The sequence below is a fragment of the Cygnus atratus genome, chromosome 7 (genome assembly GCF_013377495.2).
Source record: "Cygnus atratus isolate AKBS03 ecotype Queensland, Australia chromosome 7, CAtr_DNAZoo_HiC_assembly, whole genome shotgun sequence".
Taxonomy (NCBI): Eukaryota; Metazoa; Chordata; class Aves; order Anseriformes; family Anatidae; genus Cygnus; species Cygnus atratus.
In genome coordinates this window covers 16,858,593-16,878,140 of record NC_066368.1, presented here as the reverse complement: position 1 = coordinate 16,878,140, position 19,548 = coordinate 16,858,593, and the positions used below count along the sequence as shown (strand labels likewise).

Below are 19,548 nucleotides of genomic sequence, written 5' to 3'. Positions count from 1 at the left end.
AGTACACCAGAAAATGTATTACAAATTAAGTGGAAAAGCAACCCAAGAAACTAGCAGTCCAGTTTCCATTATGCTTTGGAATCAGAGGGAAATATACTATACTTTTAATTATCCGATATAATTTTTTAGAATAAATACATATTGTGTATTAACAATAACTTGGGCTATTGGAAACGCTTATACACATGCTTATTTACACACAACATAAACAGAAGACTAAGAAAAATGTATGTGCTAATGCTTCCATGGTACACTATTCTGTATATTGATTGCATTGATTGTATTACAGCTTTATATATAATTGTCTAATTCTATTAAAATGTTAACAGAAATTGCTGCAAAACATTGAGTATTTTCTCTCATTACCTCTGCTGAATTTATGGACCCTGTCATTCACAGTCTTTAAACAGTTTCACAGACTGTAAAATCTATATTACCATATGGGTGGAGATATTGCTGTGGTGGTCACTTAACTTGGGGGTTACCAACAGCACATGGTTCTGCTTCACTTCAGAATGCTGTCCCTGTCACAGGACCAGCACTGAGAGCGACTGGAAGATATTAAAATCATATGCTTAAGTGCAAAAAGAACACAGATCAGTCAGTTCTCTTCACCCCTGCCAAAATAAGAAAATTCCACAATTATCAAACTAGCTGAATACTTGTCTGAGATTAGACAGAAGAGGAAGAAGGCCTGTTTGAATCTGAAATAGTGCTCATGGCAGAGAGAAACACTAGAAATCACCTGTGAAGTCTAAGGTAAAAAAAAAAAAAAAAAAAGTCAAACTAAATTGGCAGCTTAAGTTGCAAGTCTGCAGGCAATAATTTTATTTCAAGAATAAGCATTTATTACCTCCCAGTTGGTTAAGAAGCATGAAATTTGCCCTGGGAAAGCAACTATTGACACAATACAACAGGACCTCTAAAGCTACCATTAGGTTATCATTATTGTCTACTACACACTACACTGGCTCTGCAAAGAATAAAGCACACATTGTAACATTCAGGTCTTTACCTCACAGCGTTTAACTGTCCAGGACATCCAGGAAACTGCCTCACTTTACAGAACATGCTTAGATAGAAATTCCTAGTGTTTAGACACTAAAGAACAGATCATAACCAGGACAAAACTAATTCTTGTAGGAGGCTGAGATTCCTCGGAGACTAATTCAAGTAGGACAAACTAAGATCTGTTCATTTTTGAAGTGTAATTCCAATTGACCTAGGATTTGAAATGGTAGTAAATTCCCCAAAGTTCATTTCACCTCATGTTGGGCCAGTACACTATTTACCCAGGCTCCCTATACAGTCAGTAGCAAGAGACTATCTTCAGAGAGCAAAGCAAGTCACCTGAGAGATGGGTCATCTTCAAGAGATGCCAAAGACCAGTTTCTTTAAAGAATCACATGCCGCTTTGATAATTGCCTTGGTGAGCTGGCTTGTACCTCAGTGGTGTTAAGTGGGGTGAAAGGGTGCACCCAAGTATGAGCTCAGGTCATATGCTAAGACATGTGGCAGGAGACATGACAATTACAGCAGCTGTACAGTACCATGAATTTATCCCCATTTTCTTAACAGCTGCTGGCTGCTTTAGTACCTGCTAAACTAGCTATAGATGCAAGTTTCTAGATGGTCATGGCCATGTGATTCTTAATTAGTACAGGGAATTGTATATTGGTATTCTCCCTGTATACTGAACTCCAGGTAACTCTAAGAAATTGCTGTATGTTATTCTATGGTTCTACAGCTACTGCCTGTATTCCCAAGTCTGAACTACAAACCCATCTTACCAGCAGAGGGATGACACTACATAGCCACATATATCCTTTGGCTGCCATGCAAAGATTTACAGTGATGCAAAAGCCAAACATGTTTTTGGCTATGCTCGTTACATACCAGTCAGCATGAAGCAAATATAATGGACTCTGCCATTTGAAGTAATTCACTTGAACAGAGCTGAGAGCCTGAATATAAACTTATCCTGGATTCATTTTTTCTGTATTACTTCATGTGATATAGAAGCTTTCAAGTTCTTTAGAAATTGTGCCCACCCCCCAACATTTTTTGTTTCGCCTGCCAAAAACATATAGCAGAACACAGTCAAAACATAAAAATTAGAAAGAAGTCTATGCACATAAAAGTCTTCCTCCGTGCAGCAAAAAACAGAATTGAGAACAAATGCACCATGTGTGATTAGCCAACTGCAACAGATACGTCATATATGTAAGATGCTGAGATATTATAGTTATGGGAATAGAGTAAAAATCTTTATTTACCAGTGTTTCTACAGATTACTAAGCTTCTTTAAGGAGTATGTTAAATATTACAAGAGCATAAAAGGGGATAATATAAGGAGAAAGAGGTGTCTCATTAAATGGGACACTAAGAAGTGATTGCCCCTTCATCATTCCCAGACTCTTACAGCTTTCTGCTACTAACCACTGTTCTCTTCTTAGAAGCAACTCTTTCTCATGTCAACTGTTTCTGTTGGCTCTTCTGCATTTGTGGGAGGAAAAAGGAAGGAACTGGGCTTGCAGGGAACAACATACTGTTCATACATTGCCTCCAGGAACTGTCAGGATGAAAATACCTATGGCAATTCTTTTCAAAGCTGCCTCTCTCCCTGTGGTACATCCAAGTGTAGCTCTTCCCTCTGTTTCTTCCAAGCTGGTGGTTCCTCATAAGTCACTTTAGTTCTTTCGGAAAATGTGCTACAATATTCTACCACCCAATCCTCATTAATCTTACACATTGTCCTGGTACAACACAGAGAGAGTAAGCTGTTGTTGAGATAACTGGCTTCCATTAGCAAGCATGTGATTGGCAGGACGATAAAGTCTTTCCCCTTGCAGGTCAGCTGCTTTTTAAGAAGAGGGCAATCCTGCTGATCCATCTTTTAGCTACAGTCTCTCACTGAGTCCCAAATCTCCTGCCTTTTAGCTTTGATACGGTTCAAGCTTTCCCCCTTGTATCAGCCCCTACCTGTCATCAGCTCCTCCGTACCAAACAGCCAATATCAGGAGTTTGACCTCAGGGCACAGTCCGGGTGGGCAGGTAAAACCTGACCACTGGACCTACTTCCTTATCTTTCATATCCTGCAATTCATGAAGAAGTATCAAATTCAAACTAAAAAACAGAAGCATGACCTTTTATAAGAACTTTCTGAAAAAGGCTCTGTTGCCTTTCTAAGTATTCTTGAAAAGAACTGTCATCCACCCTATTAAGATAGAAATGGATCACAAATAAGGAAGAGAGGAAAAACACTGCAAATCCATACTAAATGGTAAGTCTTATTTTTAATGTGTTCTTGCAATATGTATGCACTTTTGGCAAGGCATGAAAATATATAGTAAAAACAAAAAAAAAAAGCAAATATGGAAGATCTCTTTACACACACAAGCTCACATTACAACCTGGTACAGAGAGCTGCCCAGACTTTTGCTGTTTGTAAATTATCTGAAATCAATTAGATTCCCATGGCATACAGAGCATTCTCTATAAAGTGTTACTTGCATCAAGAGAATTCTAAATACAAGTTGCTAACATAAACTGACTGCTATCGTAAGCAACATAATCCTTATTTATGTGACATGCTCAGCAGCTGGTACTTTAAACACACAAAACTATTATTTATTTCCTGTAGCAAGTATGTACACACCCTGCCCTCCTGCATAGCTGGAAATCATGTTTTTCCTTGAAACAAACATAGGCTCCACAAGGATTTATAGCACTCAGGTAGATGAAAGAAATGATGCCAAAAATCTCTCAACATCTTTTCCCTTCAACTAAATTGTTGTCATACAAATTGGAAGATGTTTAGTCAATTCTAACACTGGCAATAAAAGGAGAATAAAACAGAATCCAAAAGAAGGTGGCTGCTAGTCAAGGCAAGACTTGTGGTAGTTTAAATCTTGCAAAGTGCATCTTTGCATATTGAATTTTGGAACTCTATAGTTACCACATTAATGAATCTTATGGCCACAATCCTGTATCCTCCTCATGTAGACCAGGCTTATCCTATTGTAGATATTGTTCATTACGTTATATTGCTGTGGGAATATAACGTACAACTCTACCTTTTAACTTTCTCATTTAAAAATACAGTTTAATTAAAACCTTTCTACTAGGAGAAACTGGAATACTGTTGCTACAGGAATTTTACATTCTGAAATGCCTTTTAATTATCTTACTGTGAAAAAACATACTAAACTATCAAAAGCAAAAATATTCTTGCTATATAAATAATTTGATACTTAATTCTTTCTCATTTCTCTTCTTTTCTGATGACTTTGGCAGACTCATAATGGTGTTGAAAAATATTATCAACATCTGTGGAAAGCTAAAGACCTTCCATGTGCAGTTAATGATTCATTTCACTATCTAAATGACACTTGTAATTGCAATTTTCTGAAATAATAAATCCTTTTAAAAGCTTACCTCAAGTATGAAAAATTTATGAAAATGGATTGCTATCATTGGATATAGTGTCAGAATTTAGAGAGCAGGGCATAGAAATAGCTACATGAAATTAAGATAAGTGGATTTCAGTCTAGAAAAACCTTCCTTTTGGCAAGAACTGTGGAGAAAGTGCTTCCAATATTAGGGCATTTAAAATTATATTTTATATAGAGTAAAGATCAGAAGTATGGAATAAAGCTGTTTTCTAACTGTTTAAAATAAATATATGTAACAGGTTAAGGAAAAGAAATGCTAGATAACACTGTGCCCGATTCTACTCTCCAGGGAGCAGCTTTCTAGAAAGGAGCAATTGCTCAAAATGAAATCAGGGTAACAGCACACCACAGTAACATGTATACTCTTGCAAAAAAAAAAAAAAAAAAAGCATCACAGGATCTTTACAAAATTGTTTGGACCAAAATTCAATGTTATATACATGCAATAGTACCACCAATAGCACAATGCCCCCTAACATCACACTGGAGAAAACTTTTATACTAAGCTACAGGGAATAGTGCCACTAATAACACTTCAAATAACTGCTTTTCAGAACTAATTACATGGGAATTCTAAAACATGAAAGGTTCTTGAATTTAATAACTCCAGCATTGGTCAAAAGGGGAAATTAGTAGGATAAAAAACAACAACTAGTGTCTTACTTGTCTGAGGTCGATGAAAGCTAACTGCAGGGTGTCTCCCTGGAATCCTGGCACAGGCTCAGAACTAGCAAACACTGCAAGGAAAGGTTAAAAATATTATGGATGCAGATTTTGTATTGTTTGAAATCTAACAGAAAATCAATGCATGCATTATAAATGCTAGCTAGCATGAAACTGAAACTAGCTTGAAACAATCACATTACAACTAATTAACACACCCTGATTTAAAACAAACAAACCAACAAACAAAACCTTCCAGGAACAATACCTTTAGGAGTACATTTACGAATTCGGCTTAAAATTCTAAACCAGTAATAACGTTACAAGCGTGAAAGCCAACACATTTACATTTTCAGCCTGAGGTAAATGATTACTGAAGTATTTTGAAATAATACCAATTCCATGGCTGTCAACATATTTTCAAACATCTGCTTTTGTTATAGCATCCGCTCTATAAAACCCCACCTCTAGCCAAATAGCAATAAAAGACAGACACTAAGGTGGGAGTTAGTTTAATGTGCAGATGACAGGTGGAAAGCTCAAAGTGCTACAATTCCGAACAGAACTGAAATGCCTGTTCATGCCTTTTAGCTGGCTTATTGATCAAGAACTTCTGCTCTTCTGGAACCCCAAAATAGACTGTCAAAATAGGAAGGCAAAACTATCTTCAAAATACAGAAAACAGTAAAATATTAACAAAACAAATTAGCTACTCATTTAAGTTAGGAAACTATCAATAACTGTCAAAACTAAAAATAAACAATTAAAATTTTTTTTTTTTTTAACTTCATATACAATTAATGGCAACTAAAGAAAATAAAATCATCTACAAAAGCAGGGAAATGTCACAGATTTCTGTTATCATTACGTAAAAACAATGAAACCAGAAATTCAATAAAACTATAAATCTCCAATACACTATATCATAGTTGAACTATCAACCAGGAAATATCAGGAAGCAATGATGCAAACTTAAAAAATTGTACTATAGAAGGCAGCACCTCCAGGAAAGAGAAGACAACAGGCTTTCCAGCAGCCCCTTTCCTTTGTCCACATCACAGAGCACCATTAAATCAAGACTTGAGCAATTTCCTACTTTCTTCTTTTAAAAAACACATGAACACAAGCTCAGCAAAATGTCCTAGACATTTCAGATGACTTCAGGGTGTACCCAAAAGCAGCACTTACTACTGCTGGGATGCAATATGCCCACGTGTCCAAATGAATCTATTTCCAGACACTGTCTCTTCTTAAATGTAAAGGGGGGAGTAAGTAAAATAGAATACATGATGACAACACTTTAAGAAGTACATCAGGTGCAGTGGAGCACACAGTACATAATCAATAGAGTCCATTACACAGTCAGAGGCTTACTCATGGACTCAGTCGAGCCCTCCAGACAGCAGTACTGCAGAAGCCTAATAACCAAACTCTAGGAAATCATTAATTGCATGAAAAAGATGGAAAGGAAACTATTATTGATTTACTGTTTCACATAATATAAGAAATAATGGGCAATTAAACAAATCAGCAGAATTTTACAAACCAAAATAGAGTACTTGTTTATATAACACAATACAATTAATTATAGGACTCATTCTTGTGGCAAGTTGTGCATGGCAGAAGTATAAATGAGGCAGAAAATATAAATGTAAAAAAAAAAAACAAAAAAAAAAAAAACAACTTGAAATACAGGCCCTTCAACAGTGATTAAACAATAATCTGAATTCGGCTGTTCATTAAATCCCTAACCTACAGAAGATGGATCTGCTATGGCAAGGACCACTCAGTATACAGCCCAGTGTTTTACACTCTTCTCTAAATACCTGTCATTGACCACACTGGAGACAGGACACTTGGCTAAAGAAAGGTTTAGCCTCACTCGGTAGTTCTCATGTTCTTGCCCCAGTCATACATTTATAACACAGACATCTGCAGAAAAACCCATTGCCTCACTTTTCCACTCAAGTAAGACATCCTTTAAAAGAGTTTAAGAGAATTATTCTTAGGCTCTTCAGTTTGTGCACTTAACAAAATTAATATTGCTCATCAGGTTAACACAGTCTGGAAATTATCCTAATGCATTTAATAACGCAGTATTAGTTTGCTTCCCTGCAAAGCACCTACTGCCGTGGCAGCTACAGAACAAGGAGCACACAAGATACCAAACTGAATTATTGTATATGCCCCTTTCTCTTTAACTATAATTTCCTATTATAAATAAATTTACAACACTGGGGACATTTATTATAGCATAAGCATTTATTCTCACATTTTGGTCATTTTTGACAGGTGCCTACAGTAGGATTTGTTTCATTATTACAATTTCATGAGTTCAAAGGGCAAAAAGATAATCTACTTATGGTAATGGTCAGACAGTTCAACCCCCTCAGCTCACGGCTTTTAAGTTTTGCTAACAATTTTACAAAGCTAATTAAATGTTTTCTGCTGCACAGCATTTTAGGAAGATATTATAAGAACAGGATTAACATTCTTAATGTCTGTGTCCTAGGGGTCCCTTTCCAGATAGTAATGAAACATTGTCATATAAACATCTTTTAAAATATTCACCCCCTACATTCATTTTAGGCTTAAAGAGGATTTGGAAGGGTAGGGGGCTACTTGGTTGTTTATTTTAGTATGCATAAGGATATTCAGGAATTTTATAATACCTGAGAGTGAAAATGCAAAGATTACCATAAAACTATCACATATAAGGGCAAATAACTAACTGCTCAGCAGTTTGAATCACAAACCTCAATGTTTTCAGGAAAATAAACTGAAAATAGGCATTAGATGACTGGTGTTCAAAAGGTTTTTATTAACATTTTTCCCTGCACTTCATTAATACTGTGTAGTTCTTTTCTGTGTATACAATACAGGATCTTTGACAGAATGTATTTGGTATACCCAATCTCATTACTATTAAGCACAAAAATGTGCTTCCTGTAACAGCCAGTTTGGGAACTTACAAGAGGTAGGATCCAATGAAAACAACATGTAACAAAACCACAACGGGCTCTGAGGTAACACATACATAAGAATGATAAATATAAATATTGGAAAGATGACTTCATTTTCTTTTGAGTACTTCATTTTGGCCCTTTCATTACATTTTGTATACAGAATATATGTGAACTGATGTATATATATGTGTTGATGGTTATCTTAAGAAAAAGCTTGGCATCTGCTAAAATGGAATTAAACACATCTGTAGGTTGCACTGAATTTCTATGCAATTCTAGATTTATTAACCAGTCTCTTCATTTTATTCTTTCAAAACCCAGATTTTAGATACACACAATCTGTGTGTGCCTGTGCTTGTCTGGGAATTCAGTACTTATTTACTTATTTTCTGACAGATAGTTGCAGTTCAATTGCAAAAATTACAATCAGAGTCCAAACTTCGGATCAAAAGCTAAATTAGGGCAGCTTTTCCTTTAGCCTCATGGCATCAATTCTCGATTCAAAGGCAGGGCAGCAAAGATGCAGATGTATTTTGGAATGAGGAGCAGAGCCAGGTGACCATCACAGCAGCCTTTAGCCACTTCGCAGCCCCGCTGGAGGTTCCAGCTGTTCAAACATGCCTGGAGGGGAGCCTTGCTGAGGGAGCTGCCAGCTGGCGGGGCAACAGCCCCCAGCCCTGCCCAGGACTTGCAGCTTCCCCTCAGTCCTGTGCTGCCATATGCAGCCATGGGATGAAGGGTGGTCTCAAGTGAGCCAAGTTTAACCTGACTTCCCAGAAGGGAGACAAGGCAGGTAAAGCAAGGGGCCTCCTCAACAGAGAGCACATGGGTCAAGATTCTCTCTTGCTCTTGGACGCCGCAGCTCTCAACACAGTGTGTGAGAAAGGAGGAACTGGCAGGAATCCCCAACCAGGGCTGGTCAGGAAGGTATATTACAATTTGCTTTGTGCTAGTTCTCTGCCAACTGATGCTGTTTCAGGATTTCTTTCACCCTCACCTATTGGCATGGCTCAAAACCTTTCCATCCTCGCACAGATTCACAGCTGGATGAAGAAGGTTGACTACTCAACTGTACCTCCTTCTGCCAATTAATCCTGTCTCACAATTCCATTACTTTAAAACAGATATAAATTACAAAAGTTAACAATAACATTTCCAGCAATCAGAATTTCTGATCAGTTCTACTTAACTAATAAAATGCTGATGTAAGATATCTAGATCTGGATGGTGTTCTAAATTAAAGCTCTATGTCCACTTAACCTTATAGTGTGAACTTTAAGGATTAAAACAAACAGAAGTCTAAATTAGTATTCACATGTCAGCTTCACCCCAAAGAGATTTTTTTTCCGTGAAAGTTGAAAACAGGTATAAAATATTTGTACTGAGAAAGAGACACATAATTTTGTATGGTTGGATCTCTTCAGCAAAACAACTTGCTGATAGTGCAGCTATAAATCATTTTGACTGAACAAGAGAAAAATATACAATAACTATCTAATACATTTTACATAAAAACCTCGTAATTTAAAATCTATATTAAGTGGCTTACAGCATTTTACCAGTACTTTTCTGTGAAGATCAGAAAGATACAACTACATTTGCAATTCAAAAGTACTGAAGATCAGAAGCTTGTTGGCAGTGAATTTTGATTCCCTAACACAACCAGTACACATTCCCAAAGTCAACTCCATCACTGAAAAGCCTGTGTGCTATTATTTATACCTTGTTTCTCATAAAGTGAGATACAGAAACCCACACCTGAATTTCATCTTCAAGAAATTGCAAATGCTTCTCCTCCCCAGTCCATTTTCCTCCTCGGGACACTGAAATACAATGTGCAAACAAAAGGCCATTCTCCAGCTTTTGTTCAATGGAACCGAGTACATGCTATTTTCCTGAATACTGCTGTAAGAAACCCAGTCATCATAGCAGAAGATCATCATTGAGAAAGAATGGCATAAAAACCAAAGATGAAACACTGTTCTACATTACGAAAGATGTAGTGAGAGTGGAAAATATTACACTTAAAACAGGACATCCTGAAATCAAACTTAAAGCTTTTGGAATGTTTGGAAGGAACACACAAAACTGAAGAGCAGAGCAAGACAATCATCACTATTCTTTTTTAAAAACATAAGACCACCTGATCTTATTCTCAAGGAAAAGTACCAGACACTCCCAGATTTTCTGTTCTGCTTCTTAAAGTTAGGTACTTTGCATTGAAAAGCAGCACAGGATAACGAAATCTCAGCGTTCACCACAAGATAACCTCTTTCCCTTCCACCTCCATTTCTTGGAATTCCACTCGCCATTCTACCTGGTTGCTATGACTCAAGAACTTCAGCACTTACTGACTTAACAGCTCATTAACAGACTGTTGGGCTGTTTGTTGGACTGCTGATTGCTTTTTCTGACTAGTAATCACATTTTCCTGCTTTTATTTAGGTCTCCTCCATTTCATACTAGAAAGAATAAAAATGCAACGTTAAAAATTAGAATAAATACGTAGAATATTGCCAACAATGTTTTGAAATGCATCTTCAAATATTCATAACTTTCTATGTTTCACATAACTTATTCGTTCAGAATGCACCCTGTCTATAACTAAAGTGTCATATCCATGTGTAAAATACAGTAAAAAATTACCCAACATTTGTGAATTATTTGCACACCCTAAGCACTAATTGAAATGTCATTGTTGTATCCATTACACCCAAAGTGTCAAAGAATAAAGCTGGGGGAGGGTGATGAGCAAGAACATAAATCACAGGCATCTCAGCCAGGCCTGGAATGTGCCTGTGACAGACCTTATGAATGAACTGCAACAGCAAAGCAGTCTCTGAACAACATCTTGTGACAATCCCTTATTCCACAGACTGTAAGGCATCATTTGTTGCGACATACTATTCTGCCAAGCTGCCATCTTTAAACTACTCAAAAGGTCTCTGTGCAAAATCATTTTTTCCTAACATGCTTTAAAAGTGTTATAGAAAGAATTAAAGTTTATTCTATTTGCAGTTGTACATATTTCAGACACTAGAAACAAAATAACACGGTGGTAACAAGCTTTCTCTGCTGTTATGCTATTAGTTCAGAAGGCAGATAACTGTGTAGTGGATACACCGATTTGACTTGTCTAGATAAATGATTATGGTACCAGTATTATCAATGTTATGGAATTTGTTTTGCAGCTGGGATCTTTTTTTAAAGCTAAGAAACCACACAAATGTGCATATACATACCCCTACCCACCTACTTGAAAAGAACTCTATCAAATTTGCAATACAAAAATGTATAAATTTGTACTAAAAATGTCAAAACATCATCTGTGTACTTCTATTTGGCCAACTTCTGCAATCACATCATGAGACAAACTTTAACATCACAATCACAAATATTTTTTTCAAAACAGACTGATAATCCTGTCACGTCCTCCCATTGCACTGAAAGGCCACAAGGCTGCACGAGGAAGGACTGTCAGAAAAGATGCCTGCCTTGTTACGGAGTTTAGATGTAACATGTATGGAGTTACATAACAAACAGGGCAGGAGGAGGAAAGATATGTTTGTAGTGAAAAAGTCACAAATGCCCTTTAACTCTGTTCCCACAAGAATCCTTTATGATGCTCACTAAATTACTTGAAAACAGATTTCCAATTTCCCATGGTGGCTGCTAATTAAGTAGTCATCATCAGTTTTCTCATATGCCCACACTAAACACCTGAGGATTTGCAAAACTGCCACTTCTTACAGCAGTCACCAAAATCATTGAGGTCTCTGCTTCAAACATATGAGGAATGATATTTTAGAAATAAATAAATAAACAGGAAAAAAAAAAGAGCATAAGAAACTAAAGATATGAATTTAAAAAAGCCCTACTCAGCCTTTTTGCTGCATCTCTGTCATCAACCATAAAAACAGACATAAAACCTATTCATACCACAACGTTACAAAAGTAACTTCCTTAATACAGAGTAAGAGCTCACCCTACAGTGGCGAGTTCCATGTAAAACGTGATAAAATTAATCCTGCCTTCAGTGCTGGATTCAACCAGTTTTATGAAGTAATTCTGATGCTGTATTTTGAATAGTGAGAATAAAACCATGTCTGACGTTTATTAAATGAGTACCACTACTTACAGCGAGTAAGGCAATAGTTTTAGGAGAGACAAAAACCTATGTAACAACACAATTAAAACTTGTATTGTAATAAATACTCCCCGGAGGGAAAACTAAATTTCACAGACTTTTGACCTTTTGGTGCACAACTATAAAACCATAATATTTATATAGTGGTTTGGGGCAATTCTGTGCTAGACTATGGTCTGTTTACGGGATGTACTGATTATGATGCCATTAGCAGTAACAACAGATGGACATTTCAATCAGATACTAAAGTTTAAAATATATATATATATATATATAAATTTTCCCAGAGATGTTAACGTAATTAATCATAAATACTTTTACAGGAGGCTGTAATGCAATAATATTAATAGAAAAAAAAAGGCAAAGCTTTAGTAGATAATGGAAAAAGATCACTATATGGCTTACATTAAAGATTTTTTTTTGCAACGCTAAGACAGACATAGATAGGAATATGGGAATATCTACTTACATTCACACTGTATCACATCTAAATTAAACTGCTGAATTGCTCCCATGCTTATTTGTTTTAATTCACTGTCCAGTAGCATCTGCATTAGGGATGTTGAAAGATGCTGGCAGGCTGACATGCAAGCCGTCTGTGCCACTTTTCCCTAGTAGAAAGAGCAACAGGTTTTAAGATAGAAATAAATGTTATATCAATAAAGAACGTCTTATCTGATTTGAATTTATTATACAGTCAAAGTCTTAATGATGCAGGACTTAGGTTAGAAGAAGAATGATCACACTTTTTGTTATTTCTTTGGCCCATTAGCTTTGTTTCTATTAAATCAATTAGGGAACTAAATTAAATGTATGTTAAACAGTCAAACAATCACTGATACTTCTTCCAGAAATCCAACAGTCTTCAAGAATACAAGGACATTTCCCAACATGGAAGAGCATAATAACAATGTAAGCTGCGGAAGCATGAGCGTGGTTTTTTTTTTTTTTTAACCCAAACAGAATGAAAACAGGAAATGTAAATCAACATGCCACATATTTTTAAGAACAGTCATTAATAAATAAATAAATAACTGTATATATATATAAACCAAAACCATTGCTTTCAGTTGGGGCATTTCTCATTACAGCTTGTGCTACTTAATTACTTGAATTCCATCTCAAAGGTTGTTGCTGAATTATTTTAAATATTCATGCTTATCCATCATCTTTTAGGTGCTTAATAAACCAGTGCTGTCAGTAATCAACAACTTGCAAAATGAAATGCAGCCCTCTGCTGTACAAAATACAAATAATTCTCTAATCACAGTTTAGCAAGTAACGTTTTTTCACCTCTTTACAATGTATATGTAATTGAGACAAATAATTTTCCAAATCAGAGACCAATAAAACAAATCCCAAAAATCAGATGTTAATTTGATAAATTACTATCAATTTCATACAGAAAATCAGAAAAATATGGAAGTTCTACCAGAGAAGAAAAATCAGTGAAGACCAGATACCTGATTAGATGGCAACATTCTATTCATAGCACTGCAATCTTTAAGAGCAGAGACACCTTGGTTTTCAAATGCAATTATATGAATTTCTGTCTCTGTAGTTTTATGTACTTAAACCACGCTTTTCAACTGACACATGTTACGGTATATATGGAAGCAAAGGTAACTATTAACATGTTTATATGAAAGAAATCATAATTATGTAATCCACCTACTGGGCTACAAACCACTACTGTTGTATTTATATCCATCAGCAAAGTGATGACACCTATTCTCTAAAGCAATGGTTCCCCAACCGTTTTCTGCAAGGTCAGGATGATCAATTCACTGTTGACTCAGAGAAACACATATAAGCAATGAAAAATGGGAAGGACTGACAGCAGTTCACTTTTCCAAAAGTTTGGAAAGTTCTCTCTAACATCTGAAGAGCCAGATCTTCCCCTTAATAAGACAACTTGTACATAGCACTGTATTTTCATGTATACATATAGCAGAAAGCACGTTTGTCCATAAATATTGTGTACTTTAAAAATCCATGCTTTGTTAAAACATAATAAAATGTAGACAATACAATGTAAAACGTTCATTCTCTTCATATGTCAAACAGAAACCTTAAAGGGCTTTTGCTAATAACACTTTGGCATTAAGAAACCTTGAACTGTTAGGAGCTTTATATCTAAAATGAGATGTCAGTTTCTTAATTGAACATCTCAGAAAAGCAAATAACATTTTTGACCAAAATAGATGAACTGACAACAAGGAATGTAAGAAACAATGCAAGAACAGCATGCTTAAAAGTCTCCCAAACCCAATGTTAATTACACTGGGAGACATGCAGCTCTATTCCCCAAGCAGAACAATATCAATATGAATGAAAAAAAAAAAAAGAGGACCAAAAAAAGGGGGGGGGGGAGAAGAAAAAGGGGGTGAAGAGGGGAACTAATGGGCCACAGTTCATTTAATTACAATGTAGTAGGTTTGAAATACTTAATGGAAATGTCATTTTGATTTAATGGAACAACTAGTGCATCTCTGTTTAATGTACTGCTCCATCAAATCAGCTCCATGTCCTATTTATGCTGCCACTATAATGTAATAAAAGTTCAACCAGATTAATAGGTTGTCAAGAAAAATTTTAACATTTAATTTGTTTTATATGCAAATGATGTTTATTCCCTCCCCTGTTATTATAAGTAAAAGACAGAATTTTATCTTTCTGACAAACATCTGTAGGTGATTTCTACAATCTGGCAAATATCAATAGTACTGGAGCACAAGAAATAATGGTTACAATACAGAAATGACATGGTAAAAGTCGCTTGGACTTTAAAGAAGTATCAATACATGAACATTTAATGCTTCTTTTAAAATTTCATAAGATGGAAACATCCTAACATTTAAACTATTTCCAACTATGCAACTTGAACTACAGGCTTATTGTTCACATGGTTTATCAACAAATAATACAAGTCTACTATGCATAGTTTCCACTTAATAAATCACTTGATTTTCACAAAACTAGAGGAAAAAAATGAAGCTAAATATATCAACCTAAATGCTGAATTTTAACTCAGAAAAATACGAACTTTACTGTTATCCTCCTCAAAATTCAGTGCTTCCCAGTGCAAAATGTGCTGGATGTACAACATACAGAAAATAATTAAATTCAAATTTGGTTGACAAATGAGTTCCAATTAAAATCTCTTTCCAAATTTCCATCATTCCCCAATTAATCAATTACTTGCCATTTTTCATAAGGCATTTTAAAGAGGAAATGTAATGACTTGTGAACATAAAAATAACATTTCTTTTCCAGAATGAAACAAATCTCGGTTAGTTTTAAAACATAATATTTATTTTTCGTTTTTAAGAGGGGGTGGCTGTGGCTACTGTATCAAGCAATTAAATACCTATATTCAGTAGCACGCAGAGATTCAGGAGGCTTCTCACATTCGTTCCAGTTTTGCCTCCCATTTGGGGAACACTACTACTATCTGCTCTGCCTATGTTAATTGCTGCTATCTACAAAACCTATTCTTCCACTCAACCAATGTAAAGTTTAAGAAACAAGGACCCTATTCTATAAGCAAAAACACCTGCAAACAGTATTAAAGGCAACTGTTTTTTAACCCTGTCTTCACATTTTGCTGAAATACAAGTTTGTAAAAAGAGAAACCCCTTAGACAAACTTCTTATATTTCAAAGGAGCTTGTAAAGAGAATCTGCTGACATATTAAATCCTTTTTTATAGGGCCCAAAAGCTTTTCTCCTAAGAACAATTGCAGTAAAGAGACATTTGGCTCCTAGGAAATTCCCAAAGGGTCAGCCATATGCATCCTTCCATGGCACCTTCATGGTGCTGCTTTCTAAGACCCACGCTAGCCGTCTCAAAAGCAGCTTTCATCATTCACTATGGTGTCAGTCAATATGATTTATGGACTGCATTCAACAAAGTCAAAGCATATAGAATGAGAAATATGACTACAATCTGCTAATTTGTTTTGTATTGAGCCACTTACGAGTCAAAGACCTGATGTCAGGCTGAGACCAGCAACACAATTAACCGTCCAGTGACAGATTCATCCATCCTCCCTGCCAGGCTGTGCCAATCAAAGACAGCATGAAGCGGCATTTGGAGAAATCAGGGAAAAAAACACCATTCTCTAAGTAGCCTATGGAGGCTTTTGATTGACAGTTTTTGAATATAGCTGCAGAAAACCACCAACTCTTCACCCTCACTGCAAGCTGTGAAATTAGGCTTTTGCTGTCAATCACGAAAACAATAAAATAACACAAACTGCCATCATCAGCATAAAAGGAGATAACAAAACTTATCTGTTAAAACTAAGAAATTAAGCTTAGGAATTAATTTAACATTATGAAATGACAAATAATTTAAAAAAAAACTTTCTGAAATTGGAAAAAAACAAAACAAAATAAAACACCCAACCATTAAACATACAGATTTCATTAGTTATAATAACTGGTAAGTGCATAGATTTTGTACTTTATCTGCTTCTTTGCTGCTTATAGCAGTCCACACATTGCATATGCATATGATGACAGTTGGACTTGATGATCTTAAAGGTCTTTCCCAACCTAAATGATTCTATGATTCTAGTAACTAAAGCAAGAATAAAATACAACTTTTTAACTATTGATAAAAAAACAAGTATATTCAAAAACACAAATAGAGTTTTAAGACTCAATTTTACTTCCAGTCTCTGCTCCAAATTCTAATGAAAATAGTCAAAAATACCTAACTGAAAGTAATTTGTAATTTTAACTTCTCACTGGTCATTCTTTCCCAAAGAGTTGTCCAATACTAACTTTGTACTGACAAAGCATGCAAATTGTGTCTGGAATAAAAGTTCAGATAATTCTGAACTTAGATTAAATCCCTTATATACCTTCTATAATTTCAATTTAATTTATCCAAAACAAGGGATATGATTACTCTTTAGCTGTTTACTTTCTACCTAGTTCAGGCCCATTGCTTTCTTTTTTTCCTTTTCTTTTTTTTTTTTTTTTCTGTCTGAGCCAGAAAAGGTTTTGAAATATGAAGGTTTGTCTTCTTTTTTTCTATTCTCAGAAGAACTCTGCCTAATACAGTTTTTCACTGCAGTGATGATGAGACAGGTGGAATTTCCCATAATCTACTATAGCAGCTGTGTAAAGTTAGGAAAAAAAAATCATATGCTACTCACTGAACTGAGTCTTCTTTGATTAGTGAAACACATGTACTACAACGTCTTTCAATAAAGACAGCCAAACTTTTCCTGACAGGGAAGGTGGCATAGGAACTAGCTTTAAAGAAGCTACTGTGTGGAATTCACATCCTCTCTATTATTTGGAGTGGTAAATTAACTGGAAAGAGATGAGAACAGCCCTAGAAGCACAGATAGAAAGACTCTAAAATAAAACCATAGCTGGAATTCGCTCTTACTGGGTCACTTACTGAGACTGCTTCAGCTGTGACTCCCAGCCACAGCACATCAGCTCCAGTGTCCCAGCCTCTGTAGGACACATTCCTCAAGGTGCTGCTGGCTTTCTAACGAGATCACCAATCTTAAGACCACCCCATTAGAAATAAAGGAGAACTGAGCACACTACTAAGGACCTTTAATGTTGGAAATCGATCCTTAATTTCTAACAACTTTCTTTAAAACACACTCTTTTGCTGATGCTGTAGAGGAAGCATGCTAGTTGGGTGCGATAGGCTCTATCTAGGCTGAGTAACTAAATTAAGCTTTTGTTTTATCTGATGTAAAATACCAGGGTAAATTTAGGTGCAAACTAAAAATCCTGAGAAAACATTATAACCATCCAAAACTAAAAGGAAAAAGAGCAAACATAACACATTTTTATATACATCCAATGTATTTTCTTGGCAGTCAGGAATAGAATTTGCTATTTAATGGATGCTAGTCAACTTTACAGACATTCTCCACACACTCTAACACAAGGTACTTTGGATCCACTTCCAACTTCCTTGGAAATCAAGACACCAAGATTCCCTCTACTGTTTTTGGCATCTAATCTAAGAGTGCTGTCCTGTTAGAAAATAGTCCAGATGTCTGGCTACCCTTAATACAAGATTGTAATCTACACTACAGACAAATAATAACTGAAGTTTTCTAATGCTACTGTTGAAAATTACTGACAAATACAGCAAGGACTCCTAGACAATAACACTGGTACTATTGTTTGTTTGTTTTTTTTTCCTTTTGACTGATATATTTTATTTTACTTTTAAAACTTACAGGCTGGGAGATGAGTGGTTGGAAAGCTGCCTGGCAGAGAAGGACCTGGGAGTACTGGTTGATAGTCGGCTGAATATGAGCCAGCAGTGTGCTCAGGTGGCCAAGAAGGCCAACAGCATCCTGGCTTGTATAAGAAGCAGTGTGGCCAGCAGGTCTAAGGAGGTGATTGTCCCCCTGTACTTGGCTCTGGTGAGGCTGCACCTCGAGTACTGTGTTCAGTTTTGGGCCCCTTGCCACAAGAAGGACATGGAGGTGCTCGAGAGAGTCCAGAGAAGGGCAATGAAGCTGGTGAGGGGTCTGGAGAACAAGTCTTACGAGGAGCGGCTGAGGGAGCTGGGATTGTTCAGCCTGGAGAAGAGGAGGCTCAGGGGAGACCTCATCGCTCTCTATAGGTACCTTAAAGGAGGCTGTAGTGAGGTGGGGGTTGGTCTATTCTCCCACGTGCCTGGTGACAGGATGAGGGGGAGTGGGCTAAAGTTGCACCAGGGGAGGTTTAGGTTGGATATTAGGAAGAACTTCTTTACTGAAAGGGTTGTGAGGCATTGGAATGGGCTGCCCAGGGAAGTGGTTGAGTCACCACTCCTGGAGGTCTTTAAGAGACGTTTAGATGTTGAGCTTAGTGATATGGTTTAGTGGAGGACTTGTTAGTGTTAGGTCAGAGGTTGGACTAGGTGATCTTGGAGGTCTCTTCCAACCTAGACAATTCTGTGATTCTGTAAATTGTTTTAACATAAATTGAAGATTTTAACTAATAGGATAAAATGACTGCTTCGTATTTGCCTACCTCTTACACATGTATTTAAAGTGTGTGATTTACTGAATGCAGGACTATGAGAATAGATCTGTGGAACAGCTAGATACTGAGTTTCGAAGCTTTTGCTCCAGTCAGTATCCTTGATTTAAAACATACAATGTCTTAAGTTAATTATTTTTTCCCTGAGGAGATATAACTTTAACTGTAAAAAATACATCTTTGAACATATGAATCCCCACACTGTGTACGGTAATGCCTTATACATTTATTCACTTAAATAGTGAATGGCACAGTGTATATTTGTTCAATTAAGCAGCATACAGCAATAAGATTCAAACAC

The 19,548-nt window shown here is 36.2% G+C and overlaps 1 protein-coding gene across 5 annotated transcripts in view; it reads right to left on the bottom strand.

The window, feature by feature from the left end:
* EXOC6 (exocyst complex component 6) overlaps positions 1 to 19,548 on the bottom strand; it is a 90,955-nt gene that overhangs the window by 20,246 nt on the left and 51,161 nt on the right. For all 5 annotated transcript variants that reach the window (XM_050711836.1, XM_050711839.1, XM_050711838.1 and 2 more), the window contains 2 exons: positions 12,701 to 12,842; positions 5,119 to 5,192 (listed from right to left, as the gene is read on the bottom strand). In XM_050711836.1, the coding sequence (XP_050567793.1) occupies positions 5,119 to 5,192; positions 12,701 to 12,842 (216 nt within the window). The remainder of the gene's footprint in view (positions 1 to 5,118; positions 5,193 to 12,700; positions 12,843 to 19,548) is intronic.